The sequence below is a fragment of the Stigmatopora argus genome, chromosome 5, assembly GCF_051989625.1.
Source record: "Stigmatopora argus isolate UIUO_Sarg chromosome 5, RoL_Sarg_1.0, whole genome shotgun sequence".
NCBI lineage: Eukaryota > Metazoa > Chordata > Actinopteri > Syngnathiformes > Syngnathidae > Stigmatopora > Stigmatopora argus.
The window spans coordinates 10,965,163-10,980,766 of record NC_135391.1 but is presented as its reverse complement, the minus strand read 5'-3'; the positions used below and the strand labels follow the sequence as shown (position 1 = coordinate 10,980,766).

General features: G+C 39.3%; 4 protein-coding genes across 5 annotated transcripts; 2 read left to right on the top strand and 2 right to left on the bottom strand.

The window, feature by feature from the left end:
• Window positions 1–295: 295 nt before the first annotated feature.
• LOC144074803 (uncharacterized) lies at window positions 296–7,758 on the bottom strand. The gene is made up of 14 exons (XM_077601404.1): window positions 7,283–7,758; window positions 6,399–6,484; window positions 6,126–6,217; window positions 5,620–6,060; window positions 5,083–5,245; window positions 4,874–4,971; window positions 4,321–4,533; window positions 3,920–4,007; window positions 3,680–3,801; window positions 3,482–3,587; window positions 3,295–3,366; window positions 3,122–3,231; window positions 663–2,914; window positions 296–582 (listed from the first exon to the last, which is right to left on the bottom strand). The coding sequence occupies exons 3-13, from the start codon at window positions 6,182–6,184 to the stop codon at window positions 955–957; spliced, it is 3,432 nt and encodes a 1,143-aa protein (XP_077457530.1). The 5' UTR covers window positions 6,185–6,217; window positions 6,399–6,484; window positions 7,283–7,758; the 3' UTR covers window positions 296–582; window positions 663–954.
• LOC144074804 (Rieske domain-containing protein-like) lies at window positions 7,595–9,632 on the top strand. Of its 2 annotated transcripts, none has more exons than XM_077601407.1 (4): window positions 7,595–7,842; window positions 8,139–8,387; window positions 8,492–8,526; window positions 8,608–9,632. In XM_077601407.1, exons 2-4 carry the CDS (start codon window positions 8,165–8,167, stop codon window positions 8,887–8,889), a joined length of 540 nt encoding a protein of 179 aa, XP_077457533.1. In that variant the 5' UTR covers window positions 7,595–7,842; window positions 8,139–8,164; the 3' UTR covers window positions 8,890–9,632. The 2 variants fall into 2 exon arrangements, with proteins under 2 accessions (XP_077457533.1, XP_077457531.1); XM_077601405.1 differs by having other exon boundaries at window positions 7,600–8,061; window positions 8,608–9,630.
• Window positions 9,633–9,806: 174 nt separating this feature from the next.
• On the top strand, window positions 9,807–13,753 carry gtf2h3 (general transcription factor IIH, polypeptide 3). Its single transcript, XM_077601555.1, has 13 exons — window positions 9,807–10,084; window positions 10,154–10,233; window positions 10,306–10,412; window positions 11,156–11,298; window positions 11,436–11,498; window positions 11,829–11,858; window positions 11,943–11,971; window positions 12,057–12,131; window positions 12,212–12,265; window positions 12,617–12,685; window positions 12,778–12,913; window positions 13,425–13,461; window positions 13,548–13,753. The coding sequence occupies exons 1-13, from the start codon at window positions 10,075–10,077 to the stop codon at window positions 13,612–13,614; spliced, it is 900 nt and encodes a 299-aa protein (XP_077457681.1). The 5' UTR covers window positions 9,807–10,074; the 3' UTR covers window positions 13,615–13,753.
• psmd9 (proteasome 26S subunit, non-ATPase 9) lies at window positions 13,609–15,341 on the bottom strand. Its single transcript, XM_077601556.1, has 6 exons — window positions 15,148–15,341; window positions 14,954–15,053; window positions 14,281–14,474; window positions 14,107–14,208; window positions 13,902–13,990; window positions 13,609–13,828 (listed from the first exon to the last, which is right to left on the bottom strand). The coding sequence occupies exons 1-6, from the start codon at window positions 15,262–15,264 to the stop codon at window positions 13,798–13,800; spliced, it is 633 nt and encodes a 210-aa protein (XP_077457682.1). The 5' UTR covers window positions 15,265–15,341; the 3' UTR covers window positions 13,609–13,797.
• Window positions 15,342–15,604: the final 263 nt, after the last annotated feature.

Below are 15,604 nucleotides of genomic sequence, written 5' to 3'. Positions count from 1 at the left end.
CTTTTCATTCACGTATGGATCTCATCAATATAAATGTAATCAATACAATAACAAATATGGTCATTTATGAAGCATATAGTATGCAACTGTAATTTTAACATATGTGGGAAACATATCATGCATATAATTTTTAACACCCACATATGATTGTGTAATGTATTACCATGGCATCAATATGTCATATTGATTTGTTATGACAATGACTGTTAGAACCCAGAATGTATGTAATTCTTTGTCTGTTTTATAAACTGCTTAAAAACAAAGAAAATTGTTTAACATAAAAAAATGCAAATGCTTTGAAATGATAATTTTTATTCATTTGAATTAAAAATAAATACAATAAAGAATTTGACTAGGTTTGTTTCTCCGGTTGACAAGTAAGCATCTTAAACATCTTAAATAACATGTTTCTGACCTCATTTTATTTAAACCACAAGTTTACTATTGTTCCCCTTTTTTGCAGTCGGGCTCAGAAAAGGAGCTAGTCATACGATATAATCGTAGCTTGGTTCTCATGCTGCGCAGATACTGAGCATTGCGATCCTGGATCTCCTCCAGCTTGTCTACGTAGTCCAAAAACGTCTATGAAAAAAGACAAAGAGGTCGATGACAGTCAAATTTGAGATTTACAATTGCAGCAAACAGAAATTAACTGCTCTCACCATATTAGGTTGTTTGCATAGAAGGCTTTGCTCCTCGTGCAGTAAAGGCTCCATTTTCCTCAGTTTCTCCCAATGGGCCTGAATGACACGCCATCTTAAATTGAGAAAGGAATAATGGAATTGGTTTGAATCACAAGTTTGCGTCTTTTAAACTAAACATTTTGCACTACTGTCAAAGCATGTCATTTGAATACAGGCACTTGTTAAAATGATTCACCAAATTTGTGTGTGTTTTGAGAACTTCCCAATGGTTTCTTTTGGATTTCTAAACCAATTTAAGCTTTTTGGTTACTTACTTAACATTATCTGTTGTTATGGAAAACTCTGGGTCATAAGGCCTGTTATTGTTGTTCACATTTGTAGGCCCATCAATTTGGAATGTTTCCAAAGGTTTGCTGGGTTCTTCTGGTTTTGGTGCTGCAGCAACGGTGAGATTGGGTTCGGTGGTTTCATTCTTATTCAAAGTGGCTGAGGTGGATTGCTTTGATGCACAGGAGGTCCGCGCCGCAAGATTATTGGTATCAGAAGTGGGAGACCAGAGGTCTGCTGGTAGGCAGAGGTCTGCATCCTCATCTTTTGCATCTGTGAGAAGCTCCTTGATGTACGTGTAAGCCAATTTTGTGTCTGAAGTGGGAGACACGAGGCATAATTCTTGGTCATTGTTCTTTGTAGGTGTGAGCGACCCTGTACTATATTTATTGTTGAATTTTGTGTCAAAAGTGTGAGACTGGATGTCCACTGGGAGGTAGATTTCTCCATTACCCTTTGAATGTGTCAGATACTCCCTTGCATCCATAGGTGTCGATTTGGTGTCAGAAAGTGAAGACCAAAAGTCATCTTTCTTATTAGCATGCATAGAAGGTTCCTTTTCGTAATGTTTTGCCAATTTGCAAGCAGATGTGAGAGACTGAAAGTCATTTGGGAGACATAAATCTGGATCTTCATTCTTTGAATATGTGCGATCCTCATTTATTATGTACTTATTTGTTAGTTTGGTGTCAGCAGACCGCATGAAGAATTTTCTGTCTTTACTCCTTGCATGTCTTAGTGACTCCCTTGTGCACTTAATGTCCCATTCAGCATCAGGAGAGGGAGATTGGACATTCATCGGAGGGCAGAATTCTCTTCCCTTCTCCTTTGGATGTGTAGGCTTGTCCTTGAACATTTTTGCATATTTGGAGTCAAAAGAGGAAGACCAGAGCTTGGCTTCTGAGTTTTTATTAATTGCATGTTTGAATGACTCCTGATGGTTATTGATCCGATTTTCTTGAGCCCTTGGTACAGTGGCCTGAAGTCCAGCGATTCTTGATGCAGCATCATTAGGCATTTTGGCAGTGTCTGCTAGATATTTGCGTACCTCTTGAGTATTTTCTAACAGTCTAGCTAGGTTTTTCTGTTCTTGGGGAGCTTGGACTCCACTCTTAAATTCACAGACTGATGAGATGAGATGGGTGGATTGCACCTCTTGATGCCCTAGTTGAACAGGTGGAGATCCACAAAACGTCTTGTGGACCGACATTAAGCATTTGGTCCACAGCCCATCAAGCGAGGGGTCCATTTCCAGTGAGTCATCTCTACTCTCTTGAGAGTTGACGGGCACAACCGATACACCCATCGCAGTGTTGGCCTGTTCCAGACGACTCAAAGCTCTAATCTGTTCAATTCTCGTCTCATCTTCTCTGAATGAATCACATCCTCCAACCTCACTGTCATACATAGTTTGTGCATCTCTCATACTGGGACACTCAGAAGATGTGAGACGTCCAGCGGATGAGATAGAGGAAAACGGACAGTCTGAAGAAGGCAATGAGACAGCGAATGGCACAAACATCTGCAGCTGCCTGTGATATAGGCGCAAGTGCTCCTGCATCTCCTCATTCATCATTGCAGCATCATCTCGATCTCCTTCCATTGACTCCTGGTGTAACTCACTGGAGTCTCCCATAGACGTGTCAAACCTCCCGTTTTCTTTGCCAGAACTGTAACCTACATCGCCTTTTTCCAGGGAGTTCCTTGATTCTACAAGTCCAAAGACGTGTTTGGTTCTCACTGCTCTTCCCTCTTCGGATCTGTTGCTCTTAAGCATGGAATACTGGAAGTCACGGCCTTGGTGTTTCCCTGAGGTGGGTGAAACGCCACAAAAAGAAGCTCTAGTTGACCCCATCTTTGGCTTCTTAGGGAGACTCTTCCCAACACCGCTGGATTTGGAAGACGTTGTGCATTTTCCGCCGTGGCCTCTTAACTCTTTCACACTGTGGTAAATAAAGCAGATGTTAAAAGTTCTGAATTGGTTGCCAGCCAATCGCAGGGCACAAGGAGACGGACAGCCGTTCATGCTAACGCCATGAAAGTTTGCAGAAAAAAATATCTGATGCAGACATGTAGTGCAAATTTCATGACTTAAGTAACTCCTATGTTGGGTAATGCCAGTAACATAATTTCCCATTTTGAACACTTACCGGTCAGCATATCTCAACGTGTTCAGAGTGTGCTCTGTGGCAACGTGACCGGGTGAAATGTTGGCAATCATACATGTCATGGAGTTGCCAAGAAATGAATCTTTCAAGACCTAAGCAAAAGAAATCAAGTTTAGTGTGTTTAAAATCATTGAGCGCAGTGTATTTCCTGGTACCTGAGTGAGTTTGCTTTGCCTGAAAGGTGTGTGTCGCTGCTCTTGATCAAGGGAGCGGATGCATTCTTTAAGCTGGAGAGGTATACACAAAAATTGTAAGGACCAACTACAAGACATCTCTAGGTCTCAACTTTTGATGCAAAACTGGCAGATAAATCAAAATACATGAAAGAGTGCTGTAGCTTACAGCCAATAAACTCTGGTTTATCTCAGCTCCTTCCATTCGAGTCTGCCAGTCAGTCGCTGTGGTGTCCGACGCACGCTCACTTCCCGCCAAGTCGATAAACCACATTCTTAAAAATACGCCGTTATAGATAATTATTTTGACGTTACAGAGTAAACATATTAAATACGACAATAAAAGGCTGACAATATAGTCCATCACCTGCCAAAGATCTGCTGGTTGGGTGATCTGAGCTGAATCTGAAGCAAGGCGTGGGACCGAGAGGAGAGCGGATTGACACCGCTCACCCTTTTTTTGCGTGCAGCTAAACCCTGTGAAATCACCTTAAAACAAAATTTTAAAAAAGGACAGAGATAGAATTTTAAATTTGATAGATTGTTGACTTTTTTCAATGATAGATGAAAAAAGGCTGTCTTTTCCAAATCAGTGGCAGTTGTTGACCTTCAGCAGTGAGTCGACTGAGCCTACTCTGACGTCAACTAGTCCAGTAATGTGCACCACGTTGTGGCCATCCTCCCTCACAAACAATCTACGAAACAGAGTTTAGAAGATTAAAAATGACATTCATCCCATCCTTTTACAAAAGCAAAGGTTAGTAAACCAAATTGTACCTGTGGTCTCACACTTCAGATTTATGACTTCACACCCTCCAATGTCGCCAATTACAAATTAGGATCATTTTTTTTAATTTGACATTTTGATCTACAGAGTACTTGGGAACATTTTTAATTTGAGGAAAAGGGACCTTTAAGCAACTTCATGTTTCCCACTTCTGATGCCAAATGGTCAATATGTAAGATTGCATTTTAAGATAAGAAGTCCATGTAAAGACAAAGGGGTACCTTTTCCTGTTGTTGAGCAGGTCATAGAGCTGGCGACAATAGATCTCACAGAAGCTGACGTACACCAACAATGGGCTGTGAGTTCTTGATAGGTGGGCAAAGATGTCATGGACTGCCAGCACATATAGACCTGCCTCCCCAGGAGCGGAACCCATCATGGTGTGAGTCTTGCCTGCGCCCGTCTGACCAAATGCAAAGCAAGTGGCCTTCCCACTACATACACACATATATCATTTGTTTAATTATTAACATTTAATATCATCCATAAATATGGCAGAGGTGGGAGTGATATGATTATATTATAAAATAAAATACAAACAAAATCAAACTAAGCTGAAAGATTACACTTTTACAGCATCCATCCCTCAATAAAAATTAAAAAAAGATGTAAAACATGAATGAAACAATTTAATTAAAACAGCATGACAATTTGTCCATGCTAGTATCATGCTTAATCTCTATTCTGGCAGAAGAAATAAGTCTTATAATGACTAGAAATTAACTTTAAAATGGTAAAGGATTAAAAAAAGACGTGTTCAAGGTGACACCTCACCCATTGAGCATATGCTGCACCAGAGGATATGCAGTTTTCTTATATACTTCCTCATTGGTATGATACTCTCCAAAAACTTGATCAAAGTAGAACGGGTGCTACCAAGAAAGCCAGAATGAAAAAAAATCTGACAATGCGACATACTGGAGACAGATATTGGGGACAAAACATATCATTGCTTTCGAATGAAAATACATGATTCATCACACCTGTAGAATGTATTGGGAGAGATCCACAGCTTCTTTGCCTTCTTCCACAATCACACACTCTGCGCTGGGTGTTATCACGACATCCGCTTGACCCTTCTTTTTCTCGGTGAGTGTCAGAGATCTTTTTCTCACACAAACGATTATCCTTGGCCCGTGGGTTTGCCTGCAAACAACAGTGTCGAAAAGCTTTAATAGTCTTGAAGGTGGAAAAGCGCTGTATAAGTGAAAGCCCATTCACCATTTACCAAGACAGGCAAAGTGATTTAGCAATGTTCATTTTCCACTTATGTAACAAGAATACAGTGACAAAATATGCATGATTAAAATATTTAAATATTATAAAATGAAATTAAAAATTTCTGGCACCTTGGGTATGGTCAAAAATTTGTACATATATGATATATAAAAAATATCATATGTTGGCATTATCATAAAAACCTGTCTTTAAATTGCTGTCATGTTCAAGGTGAAGTTTACATAAGCCTTGATTATTTATTATGATCCGTAGAGCATTAACTGGACAGTACAAGGACTCACTTTTTTGTGGAAACAGGCCGGAGAGGCAGCCCGTAGTTGTACCCTGGTTTTCTCTTGGCCTCATAAACAGGCATTGGATGACTTGCTTTGTCTGTGTTCCGCTTAAATGCAGCTCTGTGTTTTGGGTGCTCATAATTGTGGGGATGGTGTGTGACAGTTTTTGTGGAGAGTGGAGTGGAGTATGGAAATAATCGTTTACTAATGTCTGGCCTGGTGATTCCTGCTCCCTGGTTGCTGTGCTGCGCAGGACGCTTGCGGTACATATCTTGATCCTCTGTCACGTCGCCAAGTGACAGACCCTCCTTCTGCAGCGTTTTGATCAGGTGGAGCAGCTTGAATAGACGCCTATTGTCCTCAGCTGAATGGATCTCCAGATGGGGCAGGTCCTCCGAAGTGAGTGCTAGAAGATGGGCGGCATGCCGGATTCCCATGGAAGTGAGGCTGAAAAGTACACCAAGAAATGAGTGCAAGGAGGTCTAAATTCAGATTGAAGATAATGTGGTTACCGCTCATGGAGGCGCTGCAGGCCCACCAACTTGAGGCATTCAAACAGGCTCAGAAACATGATTGGATGCTCTTTGACAAACCTCCAGGGACCCTGGTGAGAGAAAATTATTTTCTTTGATTACAAATGTGCGTTCATGATTGACAAAATTACCCTATTGAGCTGTATGGAGAATCATCGCTGGCACCTTCTAGCAAAATTATGTGGTATAATAAATTGTTTCCTATATCAATCCAAAAGTGATGATGGATCCAAATGATTTAAGGGCACGCACCGTTGGTATGGTGATATGTGCCCCACGATGTGCCTCCCTTGTGCCTTCTGTCGATCAATAAATTTGACCGCGCTGTCATCACAAACCTAGTAAGAAAAAGCACAGAAAGATATGAGCAATGCATTTTCACACAGGGACCTTGTTTTCTTAAACTAAAAAAAGGCTCTTTCAGCCCAAAGCATGCAACACATGAGAAAATGCATTTCATTGTAGTTGCTTTGCACTCAAAAACTGATGCCACACGTCTCATGTAGTATCTGGTAAGTCAAACATAGATTCAGGATTTGTCACATGAATTTTATAAATTTCCTTTGATCTGCCCTGAAATTAAATTGATGCAACACTTCATTTTTTAAATGTATCTTAGCAGCAGCAGTTACCCTCAACATGTTGTTATTGTATGGTGTTGTGTATTGCAAGGACTTTCATCTATTGTTAACAATATGAAAAACAATGATATAGATTCACGACACACTATTAATTCTAATACTTGTTGTGTTATTTGTGCCCTGCGATTTGCTGGCAACCAATTCAGGGTGTTTTCTTCCCACTGCCCAAAGTTGACTGGGATAGGCTCCAGCACCCCCTCAACCCATGTGAAGATAAGCGGAATGGAAAATGGATGGCTTCGTTATTGTCAATGGCGTTGTTTAAAAAAAAATCGGATTTCAAAATCACCACACCAAGGCGGAAAAGGGACCCAGATTTTGACAGATTGTTAAAACAATGGAGTGTATTATTTTAAATATAACTCTAGTATGAATTGTTTTTTCTCCTGTTTAATATAAAGCGGAAGATTAAATTGAGGCTCCTAGCAATCAATTTTGGGAAAGGAGTTTAATCAAATTAAACTAATGATTAAATGAAGAAATAAATAACCTTACCTGCGTAAGCTTCTTGTAAAACCAAGACGTACAATGACTGAAGAAGGCCGATAAAAAAGTGTTCACACGTTTCTGAGGTCCGGTGATGTCCGAAAAGTGCATTGGACGACATAGAGTGGCGTCGTGATATGCGAGCCTTTTGACTCCAAAAATGTAAAGGTAGCACATTACATAGACAAAGAATCATAAAATCGCCACCTTGTGACTATGTGTGTTGACAAGTAAAGGTATTTCTATTCGTTTGGTCTCTATGGCGACGGCTCTCCCGTCTTTGAGACATGCGTGGACAATAATATAATCCAATAAAAAGATTACCTAGCTCAAGCAGTCTAAGGAAATGTAGATTGCATGGGTCAATGTGATTATGAAGTCATAAATTATATTGCTCTAGTTTTGATATACGAACAAAGTCAAAACAACGGGTGACCAGTGTTTATTTTTAATAGTGAGAATAACTAAATCATATTCAGACGGACGATAATGACAGTGACACACATTTTGAGCGCCGTAATGTGTTTCACCACGGCACATTATAGCAGTAACACATCACACGCCTACCGGTAATGTTGTGCTAAACTATATTTCCAAAACTCCACGGTTGTTGCAATTATTTTTACATGAGATGCTATTAGTAACCACAGACTTATGTACGTACTATCCCATTTCAATAATGGCGTCTATCGATCGTAAAGTTTAATCCAAACAGAGTGACATGATTGGTATGTTTGCTTTGGCCATTTAACAGGACTCGGCAACGCCCACTCAATTCTTGACCATTGGTGGGTCGTCTTTGTTATCTTGTATCAAGTATTCTTGTCTTAAAAATAGATTGGTAACTTGTGTAATTCTTTTGTAGGAATAACTTCACAGCAGTTGATCACGATGTCCTCTGATGATGAGAATTGGAAAAGCTCTGAGTCTTCATCATCTCTACCTTTCCGTCCACCCTCTCTTCCTCTTCGTCCCCCACCTTCTTCTCATTTGGTTGGCAAACGTGATGACATAATTAGACGCGGGCGAATTACCATGCTGGTGAATGAAAAGCGGGAAGTCCTCGTGGTGTACCGTGACGGAAAGTTCCACGCCATGGATATGCGCTGTTATCGTAAGATCCATTCATTTGGAACCCGTATAGCTTCCCATATGTTGGTAGTATGTGATGAATTAATCCATGACAAAAAGTGAAGTAACATTGTTTTGTGTTGATAGATGCAGGCGGTGCTTTAGAGAATGGGGACATTGAGGTGAGCCGATAATTGCCTGCATAATCTCGTTATTACCATTTTCATATGATGTCATCTTCCCAATCTTTCACTTATCAACAGGAGTTCAACGGACGCGTATGCATAGTGTGTCCGTGGCACAAATACAAGATCACTCTAATGGAAGGCGAGGGGCTCTACCAAGCTGTGGACAACCCCACTGTCAAACCTCTGAAATATCACTGGCGTTCGAAGGGTGTCAAACAACGGGTCCACAAAGTCACTGAAGTGAACGGAAACGTCTACGTCACACTGAATGATTCCAAAGAGCCCATCGAATCAGATTACTACCAGAGTGACACATACAGGACCAACATGAAAATAAAAAAAGTGGCTAGAGACTGACTAGAGCAAGGGTGTCAGACTCGGGTTGGTTCGCGGGCCGCTTTAACGTCAACTTGATTTCACGTGGGCCGGACCATTTTAGATATAATATTTAGATTTTTTTAAATAAATGGAATAAAAGAACCGGATTAAAAGCCCTGAATATTCATTTTTTATAGATCTAAAACAATGTTTATTTAAGCTTTTTTTTAAATATTTTTTTAGATTTTACGAAATGATTTTTGAACTAAAAACACAAAAAAATGATAAAAAAATTACAATTATTGATTTAAAAGGGGGAAAATCAGTAAATTTAATATACATCTATACTCTTCATTTTAATTTGATCCTAAGACAGAAAGTCGGCACCCATGATTTACTTTCCCGGGCCACACTAAATGATGCGGTGGGCCAGATTCATCCCCCTGGCCGCCACTTTGACACATGTGGGATGATAGAGGATTTATTTGTATTTTTTCTATGTGATATGTTACTCATTATTCATTGAATAATGCTGGCGTAAATATATATATATGAATCACAGACGGATGTTAATTATATTTTGTCCATGAATACTTACAAATAATTCCAAATTGTCTGTCAGCTTCCTTTCATTGCTTTTCGCCTGGCTTTAGAGTTGAGGGGAGGTCTGTCCCATTCAGAAATTAATTCAGTACATAGTGTATATAATTGGATTAAATGAAAACAGGGTGATTTAAAAAAAACATTTTAACTAACTCATTCACATTTGAAATGTAAATTTTACATTCTGGACCAAAACACCAAAAATAAAGTGTTGTGGCTGGCCCCGATTCATCCCTGGTGACCATCAATTAGCTGGGATATGCTCCAGCACCCCCCACGACTTCTGTGAGGATAAGCGGTTCAGAAAATAAATGAATGATTAGAAGTTGGTTGCTAGTGGGTTCGAACCCCTCTGCGTGTTGTTCTTCCATGCAATAGGTGGCAGCAGTTCGATCTAAATCCTGTAGTAGAAGGAAAAACGAAGAAGACTAAGGGAAAGCGTCACACTTGACAATGTCGTCAGAAGTACACTTTCCAGATACTGAAACATTCATATTTTGAAGAAATTGCTTTATCCCTTATGTTTTGATCAAATCAATTTACCTTTGTCAGTGCCTCTGGATTTTGTGTGAGAAATGGAGTTTAAAAAAAGAGAATAAGAGTAAACATCAAGTCGTTGTGATGGCGTCAGGTAGAGTATTTTTAATTATTATTTTTAGACTAATGAGTTTTTATTTACCTCAATATTTTGTTCTTGCAGAGGAAGAAATCAGTTTGCTGGTCATCGTTGTGGACGTAAACCCAATTTGGTGGGGTCAGCAAGCCCAGCGAGAGCCCCAAGTACGTGAATGGCACACTATAGAAAAATAATCAAAATGATCATTCTTATTAAGTGTATTGGTGTGATCCTAGTTCACACTGTCCAAATGTATGGACGCTGCCATCGTGATGGCCAACGCACACGTGGCCATGAGCAGGAATAACAAGTTGGCCGTTATCGCCAGCCATTGCAACGACAGGTCAGACAGACAGCAGCATCCTTCTAGTATATCTCCCATCATTTATGTTGGTGCCTCACTAGCGATCTGATCATGCTACCTACCTATCTACCTAGCTTACTGCCTGCCTAAACATGCCTCTTTGTCCATTTATAAATCTAGCTATTAACCATTATTCTGATTCTTTTGTTCTGCTGGTCTGTATGTCATTCGTTTGTCTGTTTAGCTGTTTATCAATTGACATATTTCTATCAGTCTGTCATCTATTATGACTTGGGTTCTGTCTCAGTCTGTTTAACTCTAGCTATGTCCATAAATCTGTCTTTCTATCGGGTTGTCGATCAGTCTATTTGACCTACAGTACACCTGTCAGTCCATCTAGAGCAGGGTTGTCCAAACTATTCCACAAAGGGCCGCAGTGGGTGCGGGTTTTCATTCCAACCCATCAAGAGGACACCTTTTCAACAATCTGGTGTCCTACAAGTGCAATCAGTGGATTGCAGTCAGGTGCTTCTTGTTTTCTGCAGAAATCTCATTGGTCAAAGTGCCTGGGCTGGATCGGTTGGAACAAAAACCTGCACCCACAGCGGCCCTCGAGGACCGGTTTGGCCACCCCTGATCTAGAGTCTAGATACTAGACTCTAGAAGGCTTGTCTTTCTCTTCTGTTTGTCTAATTAGCCATTTGTCACTGTCACTGTCTATGGAGCTTCTGGCCTAAGTTGATAGATGGGACTCATTCAGGAATATACTTCATTTTTTTCAGTCACTTCTTGTATCCACCTAAGAGTGAAACTGGCAGCGACAGCACCCCAGACGATACCTGCTGCAGCGGCGACGGCAAATATGAACTGCTATCTGTCGCCAACAAAATCATTGCTGACCAAATTAAAAAGTTGATGTGCAACAGTAAGTCAACACCACTTCTAAGTAATCATTCAATTAAAATTGTATAAATTTAACCTTAAGAAACAAACGGTTCTTAAATATTATAAGTAAATGTAATGCATTGAGTAATTTCTTTTGTGTGTGTGTTCATTTTGCAGTTGAAGTGATTGGAGGTTCCACCGACACTTTGCTGGCCGGATCTCTCGCCAAAGCTCTCTGTTGTATCCTCCCACTACACAATTTGCGCATATTATGGTGTCAATACATAACTATAAAATATAAATATATATTTAATCATTTTAATCAACCATAAAAATATATATATATCTATAATTACCCAAACTAGAATACAATAGAGGCCAAAAATATTGGCAAATGAGTCATATTTACTACAGTAAAAATATTAAACAAAATTTAAGATATTATTTCAATTCAGGTAGTAAAAAATTACAATATGTTATACAACAACAAATTATATATATAAATACATTTGCTGAATATAAAATATGATAAAGCCAAAATGGAAAAAAACTTTAATTATTTGATCTCAGATATTAACAGAGTAACAAAGGAACTTGAAGGTACTTATTTTTTTATCACAAATTTAGTCAGAATTTGGTTTAATGTGTACTTAATCCTGCATGTTTATTTTTTTCCCTTTTCAGTGGGACAGGAGGTCAAGTCTAGAATTTTGGTACGTGACAATCAATAAAAAATGTTGTATTTTAACAGAGTAAATTTGGTACTGTGGATGGATTAATCAAAATGTGCTTCATTAGGTGATAAAGGCAGCGGACGACAGCGCCTTGCAGTACATGAACTTCATGAACGTCATCTTTGCCGCCCAAAAGCAGGTTATGACATGACATCGTTATTTATCGCTCAACCTTATTTTACCAACACTAATAGTCATTTTTTTTAATAATCAAAACAGAGCATCTTGATAGACGCATGCGTGCTGGAGTCTGACTCGGGGCTCCTACAGCAAGTACGTACTGTCTTTTATGCATTTATTACTAACTCTTTATAAAAGCACTGAAAGCTAAGAATGTTTACAACACTATATTTCAGTTGGCCATGTCATTCTTTTTCTTTAATTACAGTACACTCATATGAGAAATTTAGATTTAAAATACAAAAAGATTCATTTTGATTGAAATACAATACAATTGAGGGAAAAACATTGAAAAGGCACAAATTAGGATGGGAAATGGATGGCCAATGTTGAATATGGTAGTAAGATTAGAAACAGGAAATGGGGATATTAGCTGTCTGCATTCATAATTATTTAAATATTGTACTCTATCAAGTTACTTTGTTCTTGTTTCTGAACTGACAGGCTTGCGATATAACGGGTGGCTTGTACCTGAAGATCCCCCAGAAGGCAGCACTTGCACAGTACCTGCTGGTGAGTGCTGCCACTCAACTCATCTCTCCATGCGCCCATTGGTCATTGCGGTCCAGGTCCTCTAGAAGATTGTGATTTTTTTTTTGGCACAGTGGGTCTTCCTGCCCGACGGCGAGCAGCGTTCGCAACTGCTGCTGCCACCGCCAGTCCACGTGGACTACAGAGCGGCGTGCTTCTGCCATCGCAACCTTATCCAGATTGGTTACGTCTGCTCCGTCTGCCTGTCCAGTAAGTGCTTGCATCCGTCTTATGCTTAAATAACAAATGCCTGAAAAATTGACTGGAAGAAATAAAGGCTTACAAAAAAGTTCCATTGTGAAATTCTCCGGATTTACAGCGAGAGTCTAAATCCTCTTTATACAACACGATTATCTTATTTTAAAGGAAAAACATTGGGAAAAATTTTCAGGATAAAATCTCTCTTTTTTCAATTACAATTGGGGGAAATCATGTCTTGTGTATTTTTTCTCAAGTCCTATTATTGTTGCAATAGTCATGTATAGGACCATCCCTATTACACTAGAATTTGTTGAATAGTTTCTATAATTAATTTCTTTCGAATAAATAGCCAAATGTAAAAAGGATATTAATGGATAATTTGGATTTATTTGGTATAGTTCAAATAAACATGTTAACAATAATATAATTTGGTAGAAAGTGTATTTTTCATCTTTTGTTTTGGAAATTTGCACCTTGCAGTCTGTTTTTAACACTTGTGCTATTACTTTTGTCACCACAGTATTCTGCAACTTTAGCCCCATCTGTACAACTTGCGAGTAAGTTTTTAAAGAAATGATTTCCCATCAACTAAATTTTAATTCATATTTGTGCTTCCTAAAATTTGTTTCCTTATGTTTTGTAGGACTGCTTTCAAAATCCAGCTCCCACAGATGGTCAAAGGCAAAAAGAAGAAACTCAAAGCATCATGATCAATTCTTCTTTTACTTTCACACACAAATATTTGTAAAAAAAAAAAAGATTGTTTAGCCACTTGGTATTTTTAATTTTGATGATGTTGTTGTAGCGATGAATACTTTTTCAAATATGGAAAATAAAATGCAAAACGTGCCTGAATTTGTAAGGGTGTTTTTTCACATCATGGTCATTGAAGCTCATGGTGGCGGCATGGGGACAATCTTGCATCTGGTGGGCAACGAATAGAATGAGGGGCAAGCAATCAGATTTTAATAATGCCTTTGTTTTACTTTTAACTCACCCCATCAAACCCTGGCCAGACCATCGCTGTGGAGTCAAGCTCATGTGGGCTTTCTGACCCTCGCGGACCACTGTCACTCGTAGTGACTTCTTCAATACAAAGAAACAAAAATATGGATACGTAGTATTAGTTCAAAAACTTCCCTGAATTTGCTGTTTTAAGTTGGCCATCTTAGAAGCCTTACATTTTAGGACGTAAATCTTACCCCTTCGCTGTGCTGCACCACAGAGGCAATGTTGCGGAGGCTTTGGAAGTTGCCACTGTTCACAGAACCAAACTCAATAACTTCATCTCCTACTTTGAGGCCCTTTCGAAGAAAAACACAAAAAGTTCCGAAAGGCTCTTAAACGTCATCTTATATAGGCCTCGCATCACTTACGGCCGCAGAGGCGGGTGATCCCTGAGTGACAGCGTCCACGCGCGCAAAGGCTGGTGGGAGCCCATCCCGCCGCTCCGTGGTCTCCTCGGGCAAACACGCCTGGTCCTCCCGACGCTTGACTTTCTCACGAGCGTGCAGCCTGTGCAAGGCATCCTCGATTTCCACCATGATGGCCTTGTGGTCATTCTGCAGGCCTGCAATGACAAACCGTGCGAGATTAGTGTAGAAGAGAAAATATATATGTAATCATGAGAATTGTTTCTAGGAATAAGGTTAAGGCACTTATTGACCAAGCAGATGAAAATGAGCATCCCTGAAAAAAGTTCTATCTAAAATGTTAGGCATCTTAAGAAGCTGCAAACAGGTTTTCCTTTATTCATTCACTTTGTTCCACAAGTGTCATAGTTAGGAATATGTATTCCATATTTTCCCCCTGTGTTTGGTCTATAAAAGTAACAATTATTGACCACCACAATGTTTTTATTCATTTCTTTAAGTGTTTCTAAATGCCACGAAATTGCACTTTTGAAAAACTTCATTACTGTGTCATGTTTTTATCTGAGTTTGTTCTACAAAATAAAATGTATGAGTGAGCACTCGCCCAAGATTGGTTGTGAAATACTTTTTTTCCACAGAATTAAGAAGGCTAAGGAGAAAAATCGTTGTTACGTACATGAAATATTGTGTCTGGCGTTTCTTATTTGGTACAAATTGACATCGGATCTCGGGTAGCCTTCTGCGTCAATTAAGGGACCAGTACGCCCGACGCCTTGCTGTAAAAAAAACAAACAACAACAAAACTTTAGCAAAAATAAACAAACACTTGACAACTTCTTGTGACTGGGTGAATTGATTTGATCAACTTACGTCTTCCAGGACGTCGTAGTATGCTTGAATCTGCTCTTCGATTTCATCTTTCTTTTTAATAAGGTTTTTAACCTCATCCACAGACGCTTCAGGGTTGTTTTGGTCTGTCATTTTCATGGTGATCTCTTGGTTGTTACATTGCGTTTGTGTCCGGGTGAAATTTCTACTCAAACCGGAACCTTGTTTTTCCAAATTGTGCCTTAGTTTTACTGCGCGTGCGCATCAATACTATATCACATGTATATAATTAGCTAGATGTTTGATGCGCGCTGTGAACCAAGGAAGACCAGCGTCGTTACTTATCGACCATTTTGCATTGGGCCCGTTACATTACTATATTCAATCAAATTACTTTACAGTCAATCGAAGGCCACTTTTTATGAAATATAAAATGAGGTCACAAACTACGTGATTTATAAATGATTACAGCAATTGTCAGGGGTGACCAAATGTGACC

What these genes read in the sequence shown, in the direction of transcription:
- LOC144074803 (XM_077601404.1), bottom strand. Translation starts at nt 6,184, where the DNA reads ATGTTTCTGAGCCTGTTTGAATGCCTCAAGTTGGTGGGCCTGCAGCGC. An exon ending in AACCAGCAGATCTTTGGCAG is followed by an intron (nt 3,588 to 3,679) that starts GTGATGGACTAT and finishes CGTATTTTTAAG; the next exon opens with AATGTGGTTTATCGACTTGG. An exon ending in TAAACCAGAGTTTATTGGCT is followed by an intron (nt 3,367 to 3,481) that starts GTAAGCTACAGC and finishes ATACCTCTCCAG; the next exon opens with CTTAAAGAATGCATCCGCTC.
- psmd9 (XM_077601556.1), bottom strand. Translation starts at nt 15,264, where the DNA reads ATGAAAATGACAGACCAAAACAACCCTGAAGCGTCTGTGGATGAGGTT. An exon ending in CGCCAGACACAATATTTCAT is followed by an intron (nt 14,475 to 14,953) that starts GTACGTAACAAC and finishes TTGTCATTGCAG; the next exon opens with GCCTGCAGAATGACCACAAG. An exon ending in GATCACCCGCCTCTGCGGCC is followed by an intron (nt 14,209 to 14,280) that starts GTAAGTGATGCG and finishes TTTCTTCGAAAG; the next exon opens with GGCCTCAAAGTAGGAGATGA.
- gtf2h3 (XM_077601555.1), top strand. An exon ending in GCCAGCCATTGCAACGACAG is followed by an intron (nt 10,413 to 11,155) that starts GTCAGACAGACA and finishes CATTTTTTTCAG; the next exon opens with TCACTTCTTGTATCCACCTA. An exon ending in AGGTCAAGTCTAGAATTTTG is followed by an intron (nt 11,972 to 12,056) that starts GTACGTGACAAT and finishes GTGCTTCATTAG; the next exon opens with GTGATAAAGGCAGCGGACGA.
- LOC144074804 (XM_077601407.1), top strand. Translation starts at nt 8,165, where the DNA reads ATGTCCTCTGATGATGAGAATTGGAAAAGCTCTGAGTCTTCATCATCT. An exon ending in CATGGATATGCGCTGTTATC is followed by an intron (nt 8,388 to 8,491) that starts GTAAGATCCATT and finishes TTGTGTTGATAG; the next exon opens with ATGCAGGCGGTGCTTTAGAG. An exon ending in TAGAGAATGGGGACATTGAG is followed by an intron (nt 8,527 to 8,607) that starts GTGAGCCGATAA and finishes ACTTATCAACAG; the next exon opens with GAGTTCAACGGACGCGTATG.